The sequence below is a fragment of the Babylonia areolata genome, chromosome 9, assembly GCF_041734735.1.
Source record: "Babylonia areolata isolate BAREFJ2019XMU chromosome 9, ASM4173473v1, whole genome shotgun sequence".
NCBI lineage: Eukaryota > Metazoa > Mollusca > Gastropoda > Neogastropoda > Buccinidae > Babylonia > Babylonia areolata.
The window spans coordinates 2,183,697-2,195,324 of NC_134884.1; the positions used below are offsets into that span (position 1 = coordinate 2,183,697).

The window sequence follows — 11,628 nt, forward strand, 5'->3', positions numbered from 1 at the left end:
ATCTAAATGGTATCAAAGAGACAAGGCACATTTCAGAATTCACGACAGAGCAGAACGCCGCCACTCCTGGTCCTCCAACCTTTTGTCTCTCTCGGTACACGTCTCAGTCTGCAGGACTTACCGGAACAACCCTGCAAGGCACAGCACAGAGAAGGAGAGGCGGAGAGAGAGAGAGATGGGAGGACAACATCCCAGCATGGACAGGCCTGAGATCACTGAGTGACGCCCTGAGAGAGACGAGGAACAGGGAGAGGTGGAGAGAACTGGTGGCCAGGTCGTCAGTTATGAAGAAGAAGAAGGAGGAGGAGGAAGAAGAAGAAGAAAAGAAGAAGAAGAAGGAGGAGGAGGAAGAAGAGGAAGAGAAAAGAAGAAGAAGAAGGAGTAGGAGGAGGAGAAAGAAAAAGAAGAAGAAGAAGGAGGAGGAGGAAGAAGAAAAGAAGAAGAAGAAGAAGGAGGAGGAGGAAGAAGAGAAAAAGAAGAAGGAGGAGGAGGAAGAAGAAGAAAAGAAGAAGGAGGAGGAGGAGGAGGAAGAGAAAAAGAAGAAGAAGAAGAAGGAGGAGGAGGAGAAGAAGAAGAAAAGAAGAAGAAGAAGGAGGAGGAGGAGAAGAAGAGAAGAAGAAGAAGAAGAAGAAGAAGAAGAAGAAGAAGAAGAAGAAGAAGAAGAAGAAGATCTATTTCTTTCTCGAAAAGAAGCACAGCCAAGATGTCGCTGATTCCTATGATTTATTCACACACAAAAAAGGTCTTCTACCAAAAGGCTTACTTGTGCGTGAATAATAACAGTTTTCCCTAACATCAGTCAACAGTCACCCACGCTTTTATCAAGTATATTTGTATTTGTTGTATTTGTATTTGTATTTCTTTTTATCACAACAGATTTCTCTGTGTGAAATTCGGGCTGCTCTCCCCAGGAAGAGCGCGTCGCTATACCACAGCGCCACCCATTTTGTTTTTGTTTGTCTTTCCTGCGTGCAGTTTTTTGTTGTTGTTTTTTTTTCCTTTTCCTATCGAAGTGGATTTTTCTACAGAATTTTGCCAGGAACAACCCTTTTGTTGCCGTGGGTTCTTTTACGTGCGCTAAGAGCATGCTGCACACGGGACCTCGGTTTATCGTCTCATCCGAATGACTAGCGTCCAGACCACCACTCAAGGTGTAGTGGAGGGGAAGAAAATATCGGCGGGTGAGCCGTGATTGGAACCAGTGTGCTCAGATTCTCTCTCTTCCTAAGAGGACGCGTTACTTCTAGGCCATCACTCCACATTTACAAAAGTGTATGAAAAGTGTATACCTTTCGAAAGGTTTAAACACATACACAGTGCTCAAACACTTGACACTTATAAAGTTGCCGAAAGAACACGGGGGGAGGGGGGGGGGAAGGGGGGGGAGTCAAAGTTACTCAGATGGGTAAGAGTGTACGACTACACCGAAACTTCGGAATGATGATGATGCATAAGCATCTGGAGTTGGGTTTTTTTCTTCTCAAAGCCAGATGAAGAAAGCCAAACCATCACCACCTGTCCAGAAATCATCACGTGATCCTGGTGTGATCCTGCACCAGCCATAGCCAGGTGCAATGCTCACAAGAACCGAAAGGTCTCTCTGAAGCCATCACCTTCAGTCTGGTCCAATGGCCAGGGCAGGATCAGCCAGCCGACCACAAGTCACAAAAGCGGTCTCCGTTTTCCAAAGGAGCGACAGAAGATGTAGTCATCTGACCATCTACAGGACAGAAGATGTAGTCATCTGACCATCTACACGACAGAAGATGTAGTCATCTGACCATCTACACGACAGAAGATGTAGTCATCTGACCATCTACACGACAGAAGATGTAGTCATCTGACCTGTCTACACGACAGAAGATGTAGTCATCTGACCATCTACACGACAGAAGATGTAGTCATCTGACCATCTACACGACAGAAGATGTAGTCATCTGACCATCTACACGACAGAAGATGTAGTCATCTGACCATCTACATGACAGAAGATGTTAGTCATCTGACCATCTACACGACAGAAGATGTTAGTCATCTGACCATCTACACGACAGAAGATGTAGTCATCTGACCATCTGCACGACAGAAGATGTAGTCATCTGACCATTATACGTCAATGAACTGTAAATCCTTCTCCTTCGCCATCCCACCATCACCACCACCACCATCACCGCCACCCCCTTCATCCTTCCTGACGTCCCTGGAGCTGGTGCCGGGTCCCAGGGTCTTCCTGACCCAGGTGGGCGGCAGGTGGGTGGACATCTCGGAGCTGACGGCCTGCATACAGGAGTTGAGGTACACTGTCTTCTCCCCGCTCTCGTCTATCAGGTCCAGTAGCTCCCACTTGAACTGACAGATACTCTGCTGGGTTTCCTCGAGCTTCCCTGGACACATGGTGGGTGTGTGGGTGTGATAAAGCACTGAACACATGGTGGGTGTGTGGGTGTGATAAAGCACTGGACACATGGTGGGTGTGATAAAGCACTGGACACATGGTGGGTGTGTGGGTGTGATAAAGCACTGGACACATGGTGGGTGTGTGGGTGTGATAAAGCACTGGACACATGGTGGGTGTGTGGGTGTGATAAAGCACTGAACACATGTGGGTGTGATAAAGCACTGAACACATGGTGGGTGTGATAAAGCACTGGACACATGGTGGATGTGTGTGGGTGTGATAAAGCACTGGACACATGGTGGGTGTGATAAAGCACTGGACACATGGTGGATGTGTGTGGGTGTGATAAAGCACTGGACACATGGTGGATGTGTGTGGGTGTGATAAAGCACTGAACACATGGTGGGTGTGATAAAGCACTGGACACATGGTGGATGTGTGTGGGTGTGATAAAGCACTGGACACATGTGGGTGTGTGGGTGTGATAAAGCACTGAACACAGGGTGGGTGTGTGGGTGTGATAAAGCACTGGACACATGGTGGGTGTGATAAAGCACTGGACACATGGTGGGTGTGATAAAGCACTGGACACATGGTGGGTGTGATAAAGCACTGAACACATGTGGGTGTGATAAAGCACTGGACACATGGTGGGTGTGATAAAGCACTGGACACATGGTGGGTGTGATAAAGCACTGGACACATGGTGGGTGTGATAAAGCACTGAACACATGTGGGTGTGATAAAGCACTGAACACATGGTGTGTGTGTGTGTGTGTGTGTGTGTGTGTGTGTGTGTGTGTGTGTGATTAAAGCACTGAATGCAGGATGGGTGTGTGGTTAAAGCACTGAACACACAGTTGGTGTGTGAATGAAGCACATAGTGGGTGCAGCAGCAACAACACCAACAACAGCAGTAGCAGCAACAACAACAACAACAGCAGTAGCAGCAACAACAACAACAGTAGCAGCAGCAGCAACAACAACAGCTGTAGCAGCAGTAGCAGCAACAACAACAGCAGTAGCAGCAACAACAACAGCAGCAACGACAACAACAACAGTTCTAGCAACAGCAACAGCAGTAGCAGCAACAACAACAGCAGCAACGACAACAACAACAGCAACAACAACAACAACAGCAGCAACGACAACAACAACAACAGTAGCAACAACAACAACAACAACGACAACAACAACAGTTCTAGCAACAACAACAGCAGTAGCAACAACAACAGCAGCAGCAACAACAACAACAGCAGTAGCAACAACAACAACAGCAGCAGCAACAACAACAACAGTAGCAACGACAACAACAACAGCAGTAATAACAACAACAGCAGTAGCAACGACAGCAACAATAACAACAACAGCAGTAGCAACAACAACAACAGCAACAGCAACACAATAACAGTAGTAGCAGCAGCAACAACAAAAGCAGCCACGACAACAACAACAGCAGCAGCAGCAGCAACAACAACAACAATAGCAGCAACAACAACAACAGTAGCAACAACAATAGTAGCAGCAACAACAACAACAACTGCAGCAGCAACAACAGCAGTAGCAGCAACAACAACAACAACAGCAGAAGCAGCAACAACAACAACAACAGTAGCAGCAGCAACAACAACAACAACAGTAGCAAAACCTGCAGCAACAACAGCAACACCACCACCACCACTAAATAATAATACCAACAGAAACAGTACATGTCTTTCATGACGATGAAGGAAGTAAACCCATGTGACGGGATCGTTAGATTCTTAATGTGGAAGTCCTGAGTTCAAATCAGGGCATCACCTGTTCGCCTTGTTTCTCTTCTCAAAGCTCGCGACGAAGACTTAGTGCCTGCTTTTGAAACACTAGCGTCTGTTTAACTCGCGAAGTATTCTCTAAAATAAGTACCAAATCAAAAAAGAACTGATCTCCCGGGGAAAAAATGATGGCATGTATTTTGTTGGTGAAGTATTCTCGCTAATAAGGAGCTAATCAAATCACAACTGATCTTCCGAAAAAAAAAGAAAAAAAAAAGGACGATATGGCATATACACTGGAGACTGCGTATTGACCAGAGATCGTATTCAGCGATACTGCAATTTGGTTTCGATGTGCTCTTAGTTTGTAGAAAAGAAAAATATTTAACTCTGTCCATACGAACGGCGAAAGAGACGACGTTAACAGCGTTTCAGCCCAATTACCATCATCAAAATATTGCAAGCGGAAGGCTCTTATACTGAAGAGGTGAATGTTGACAAAGAATACCACAATTCTGACGACGGAAGCTAAAGGTTGGGTCATTCAGACACCCACTGAACATCCGAGGGGTCTGTGTAGAGGAGAAGAGAGGACTGGCCGTACTGAGTGAGTTAAACAAAAATAAGGTGAAGCACGTGAAAAATGTACTGCGGTCTGCACTGTGTTCGTAACAAAATCTTCACCTTTACTTTGTTCCTCTTCCCTCTGGACGTCGAAAATGTATCTGTGGACAATCATGTGGATGATGTCCTGAAAGAAGAACAAAACAAGAGAGATTTATTGTTGAGTACCTAATGATGAAGTGTGTTGCTTCTTTTTGGTTCTCAAGTATCTGTTTGGCCACTTTGGTGAACGAGAGAGAGAGAGAGGGGGAGGGGGCTGGGGGGGGGGGGAAGGAGAGAGACAGGGAGGGAGAGAAGCGAAACTTTTGAAGAAAGTGTTAATGCATTGAGAGAGAGGGAGAAAGAGAATTGGGATGGTTAATTCACAATCAGGCCACAGCCCCTAGTGAAGGGGGTATACGTAAACATAATACAACTCAGCGAAAACACATAAACAAATAAGCATTAATATAGACAACAAACCATACATTGTATCCGTGGAAATATATAGACAACAAAAATTACATTATAACTGTTTTACGATGTAACAATTTCTCTTAATTTGAATGTCTTATATAAGAATACCGGAGAGAGAGAGAGAGAGAGAGAGAGAGAGAGAGAGAGAGAGAGAGAGAGAGAGAGAGAGAAGGCTTGGGGGAAGAGAGACAGACAGACAGAGACAGACAGCAAAAGAGAAGCGAAACTTTAGTAAGAAAGTGTTAATGCATTTAGAACGTATCCTTTCTACGTTGTCCTGGGGTGTATACAACAGAAACGTGACTGTAGACGTACCAGAGTAAAGAAAGAATGTGTTTATTTGACGTTGTCCACAAAGCAATTGTTGACTGCTTTGCCTCTACCATGAAAAATAAAAATCCAACTCCAACCTTTGTTGTGTTTTGTTATAAAGTCAAACTTCTACTTTTGAAAATAGCTATTACCTTGATTAAAACTTTTTGCCTAAAGTTGTTTTTTTTTTTTCTAATTAGTTTGTTAAAGATAAATTCATGTACTGAAGTAAATAAAGAAAAAAACTGTACCTTTATCACCGAAGAGAAAGTTTTCACTTGAAGTGAAAGGTTTACCTTTACTTTGTAAAGTGAAACTATTGAAGAAAAGGGTTTCCCTTTACATTGAAGCGAAACAAATCTACACTTAACACAAAGTTTACTTTTACCTTGAAGAGAAAGCTATATCGTGAAGTCCTACCTTGAAGATAAATTTAACCTTGAATGTTGCTTACCGTCAACAGAAACAGAACTTTTAATTAACAGAAACTTATGTCTTTTCCTGGAGAAACATTTCGCTTTAATCGTGCAGAGTAAGTTCTAGCTTAATGAGAAAGGTTTGTTATGACCTTGAGGAAGTATTCTCTTAAAAGAAAGATTTGCCTTGAAGACAAAGTTCTTCATCGAAGAGAAAGTTTTACGCGAGAAAATAGGCTTTTGTTTCGTATACCTTGAACAAAAAGATATGTTTTGATGAAGATGTTATGCGTTTACCATTGATATAAAATTTCATGTTGAAGAGACAGTTTTATCTGCAAAAGAAATACCTCATTTTGAAGAAAAAGATTTTGCCTTACTTTAAGTGGGGTTTTTGTTGTTGTTGTTTTTGGTTTGTTGTTGTTGTTTTTAATATTCTACCTTGCAGATGTTTTTTGCTATTACTTTGCTGAGAAAGCTCTAACTAAAAAGAACAGATCTGTCTACCTTGAAGACAAAAAAATCTACCCTGTAAGAAAGGATTTACAAAAGAGACAAAGAAAGATCTACCTTGTAAGAAAGCGTATCATCACTGTTCGAACCTGTAAGCCTCAAACGTCTGGTTGGGCTTGTCTGAAATACAATCACCAAAAAGTCAAATTAAACTGATTTTAATGTTTACACACACACACACACACACACACACACACACACACACACACACACACACACACACACACACACACACAGGGCCCCCCCGCCTCACCCCAACACACACACACACACACACACACACACCAGCCACCACCACCACCCCACCACACACACACACACCACAACACCCCCACAGCCTCACACACACACACACACACACACACACACACAGAGAGACTTACACGCCCACACCACAACACCCCTACCCCCTCCCCACGCCCCCCCTCCCGCCCACACACACACACACACAGCTCCCCCCCCTCCTCACCCCAACATACATACACACACACACACACACCACGACACCCCCCCTCCTCCACACACACACACACACACACACACACACACACACACACACACCACGCCCCACCCCACACACAACACGCACACAGTCATCATTGTAGCAAGCTCTTCTTCGCTGCAAGAAAGTCGGAGGCGGGTCTGTCTTCCATCGTCTGCAGTGACGTATGTAGTTGACGGCGGCCTTGATGACGTCAAGGATGGGCAGCAGCAGGTTGTAAGGAACGGGGGGAGTGCAGTTCTCGTCAATGTACTGCATGTAGAGAGAACTGCGGGCGTATTTCCACTCCGAGTCCACATCGTCCTGTCACAGTGTAATTATAGCACCGGATTTTCCCGTTTTTGTTGTGTGTATTTTATTTTCCCTGACGGGTGCAATAGACGAATGGTTAAAGCGCTGGACTTTCAATCTGAGGTTCCTGGGTTCGAATCTCGGTGCACCTGGTGGGTAAAGGGTCGAGATTTTTCCGATCTCCCAGGTCAACGTATGTGCAGACCTGCTAGTGCCTGAACCCCTTTCGTGTGTATGCGCACGCAGAAGATCAAATACGCACGATAAAAAGATCCTGTGATCCATGTCAGCGTTCGGTGGGTTATGGAAACAAGAATATACCCAGCATGCACATCCCCGAAAACGGAGTATGGCTGCCTGCATGGCGGGGTAAATAAAAAAACGACAAACAAACAAACGGTCATACACGTAAAATGTTACATGTCTGTCTGAGTGTGTATGTGTGTGCGTCTGAAATCTGATTGAATGACACAGGAAACGAATGATGAGCGCCCAGTGGCAGCCGTCAGTCGGCTCTACCCAGGTAGGCAGCCTGTGGTGCAGATGTCCCCGTGTATGTAAAGCGCTTAGAGCTTGGTCTCTGACCGAGGATAGGCGCTATAGAAGTATCCACATCAATCAATCAATCAACATTGAAGGTTTTATTTCCGAATTTTCCCGTTTGTTCCACTCAGTTTTGTGTAGATCTGTCTGTCTGTGTCCTGTCTGAGTAATTATAGCATCTGCTTCAACGTCACACACCATCACCACCGTCTCCATCACCACACCCACCATAAACCCCTATCGCCACACCATCAGATCCTCCGCGCACACGACACGACACGACACGACACGACAAAACAAAAATCTTCATTTTCGAGGATAATAGATAAACACTGAACCTCTTTTCAAATAATAATCTACAGAAGTAGTGCATACAATATTTGATTATTGATGTTTTTGTTGTTGTTGTAGTTGTCCTAATCCCGCTTCCCCCGTACCGCCTCTCACACACACCCTTCCAATGTTATGTTTTTTCTTTCTCCAATCACTGACACTCACCCTCTCCATTTTTGATTTTGTACTCTTATCTTTTCCACATTCTGTTCTCTGTCTGTCTGTCTGTCTGTCTGTCTGTCTGTCTGTCTCTCTTCCTTTTTTTAGTCCCCTCCCCCTTGCCCCCCCCCCCCCCTTTCCACCTCAACCACCCCTCTTTTCATTCGAATATACAGAAATGTCGATATCCAATTAATACTAACAATCATCATTATGATAGGAATGATAATAATCCAAATAATAATAATATCATTTATTTTCAGTCTAATATCATCATTTTACATGAACAGACTATAAATAAACAGATGAACGAAATAAACACTGGCGCTTTTTTTTTTTCCTCTTACATCCAGTTTCCGCCCTGAAACAGAGTCTACACTAAGCAATGCAACATATATGTCATAACATGCACGACACAATACTACTACTATTTCTAGCAATCATGTAATATTTGAATGTCAGAATCTAAAATGTTTTTTTGCCAGACTTCACCAAAAGATCTTTTGAATGTGGTATTAACAATCCCAATATGTTATTTGTTATTGCAGAAGGTTTGCTGCGTATGACATTTGTTATAGTTGTTATAGTTGTTTGATGTTGGCGTTTATAACGTTTCCATTTTCCCTAGCGTTGTCTCTCCCTATTCACCCTCCACACATACACACACTTTTACCCCCCACCCCCCTCCCACAACCGCTACCCCCACGTTTGTTTGTTTGTTTTTTGTTGTTTTTGTTTGTGTTTTTATTTGGGGGGGGGGGGTTGTTTGTCTGTTTGCTTTGTTTTGTTTTGGGGTTTTCTTGGGTTTTTTTGTTTTGTTTTGTTTGTTTTTTCGTCTAATATCACTTCAAGTGGAAGACAACAGCAACAATACTACTGCAAACAGAGACAAACGAAACCAAGAGACCCTCACACACCGACGTACCACGATCTTCTCAAACGACCTGGCCATCATGGCGATGAAGAGGTTGACGAAGACGATGATGACGGTGATGTGGTAGAGGGCGCTCAGGATGTTGCCCACAGTCTCCGTGATGTCGTTCTGATACTTCTTGGGCAGGCTCAGGGCCTCGCCCATCGGGCCTCGTCCGTAGATCCACCAGAACACGGTGATCAGCTGTGTCCGGGCGCTGGGCGGGGAGGGGAAAGGGAGGGGGGGGGGGGGGGGGGAAGGCGGTGAGAAATGATAATGAAAACTACTTTGAAACGCAGGTCAGGTTTTTTTCAGCTTTGCTTTCAGTTTTCAAAGTGATGTCGGAGAGTGCGTGCGCACAGACACACACACACACACACACACACACACACACACACACACACACACACACACACACACACACAAAGAATGAATAAATAAACAGATAAAAGAAATGAATGTATGAATGAATGAATGAATGAAATCTTAATTAATAAAAAAAAAAGCATAATAAAAAAAAGAATAAGTAAATAAGTAAGTTTCAGTTTCAGTTTCAGTAGCTCAAGGAGGCGTCACTGCGTTCGGACAAATCCATACACGCTACACCACATCTGCCAAGCAGATGCCTGACCAGCAGCGTAACCCAACGCGCTTAGTCAGGCCTTGAGAAAAAAAATAAATAAAGATGAATAGATAATAGATAAATACATAATAAAAAAAAAAAAAAATAATAAATAAATATTAAAAAAAGAAAAAAGAAAAGAACTACTACTAATAATAAGATGTGTAAGGCGCAAAAACGTGATGAAGTAAACTATAAGCGTACATAAATAAATAAATAAATAATAATAATAATAGAATAGAAATAAGTAAATGAATAGATATTTAGATAGTTCTTCCCAACAAGACAAAATAACACATACGTAAATACATGGCAAGAGGTCCAAACGGTATAATGGCATATATATGCTTGTAAGAAGCAGCAGCAGCAGCAGTAGCAGCAGTAGTAGCAGTAGCAGCAGTAGTAGTAGCAGCATTGCTGTTGTTGAGAGTGAGAGACAGAGAGAGAGAGAGAGACAGACAGGCAGACAGACAGACAGACAAAGAGATTCAGATGCAAATTCAGATTCAGATTCAAATAGTTTAATCATATTTGGGCCACATGCCTATATACAATCAAAGGCAGAGAGAGAGAGAGAGAGAGAGAGAGAGAGAGAGAGAGAGAGAGAGAATGCGAATGCGAACGCGAATGCGAATGCGAATAATTTTTTTCAGATTAGGCCACGGCCTCTGTCTGAAGGGGGATACACATAATTTTGTACACAGAGAATATTTATAATATGAACATGCATTCTAAACAAATGTAAACAAAAATAGTTTTACACGTAACATGCTTGCACTCTAAGCTGTACAAATAATAGAGTGGCCTCAGTGCTTTGTAGACAGACAAAGCCAAGTCAGTCAAGACAGTTTCATTTCTGGATGTCGCAAGTAGATTCAATCTAAAGAGACATGGGTTTTGATGATAATACTTGGGTTCAATCAGTTTTATCCTTATATAAAATGCAAGACAGAACAACAGAGCAAAATATGGATTTCATTTTCTTCAGCTGTATTACACAAACGACATACAACATTCATCGAACTTTTACCCTCATATCTGTATCGATGACAGGCTATACCTGACACACCGAGAGAGAGAGAGAGAGAGAGAGAGAGAGAGAGAGAGAGAGAGAGAGAGACAGACAGTCAGACAAACGGGCAGACAGACGGAGATACAGAGACAGACAGACACAGACAGACAGATAGTCAGACAGAGAGACACAGAGACCGACACAGACACAGACATAGATACAGACAGACAGACAGACAGACAGACAAAGACAGAGTGGATCCTAACTCAATGAAGCTGGTTGCAGCGTTGGTCTGGGCTCGGGTGATGGGGTCACTGCTGTTCTTGAGCTGCCCCCCATACCACCAGAAGAGGTTCCTCAGGCTGAAGATGAAGCCAGCCATGGCCAGTGCGATGAACACCAAGATCTTGATGATGTCCTGCAGGGAGACACAGATAGAGATATTTATATAATGAAGGAAGGAAGGAAGGAAAGCTGCCTCCCATACCACCAGAAGAGGTTCCTCAGGCTGAAGATGAAGCCAGCCATGGCCAGTGCGATGAACACCAAGATCTTGATGATGTCCTGCAGGGAGACACAGATAGAGATATTTATATAATGAAGGAAGGAAGGAAGGAAAGCTGCCCCCCATACCACCAGAAGAGGTTCCTCAGGCTGAAGATGAAGCCAGCCATGGCCAGTGCGATGAACACCAAGATCTTGATGATGTCCTGCAGGGAGACACAGATAGAGATATTTATATAATGAAGGAAGGAAGGAAGGAAAGCTGCCTCCCATACC

At 43.7% G+C, this 11,628-nt stretch overlaps 1 protein-coding gene across 1 annotated transcript in view; it reads right to left on the minus strand.

Annotated features, from left to right (window-relative positions):
* Positions 1-2,106: 2,106 nt before the first annotated feature.
* The window catches only part of LOC143285926 (short transient receptor potential channel 7-like), a 15,623-nt gene continuing 6,101 nt past the window's right edge, over positions 2,107-11,628 (minus strand). The window contains exons 3-8 of the mRNA XM_076593377.1: positions 11,115-11,266; positions 9,227-9,431; positions 7,063-7,278; positions 6,531-6,593; positions 4,837-4,903; positions 2,107-2,384 (exon numbers count right to left, since the gene is read on the minus strand). Of these exons, the coding sequence (XP_076449492.1) occupies positions 2,107-2,384; positions 4,837-4,903; positions 6,531-6,593; positions 7,063-7,278; positions 9,227-9,431; positions 11,115-11,266 (981 nt within the window). The remainder of the gene's footprint in view (positions 2,385-4,836; positions 4,904-6,530; positions 6,594-7,062; positions 7,279-9,226; positions 9,432-11,114; positions 11,267-11,628) is intronic.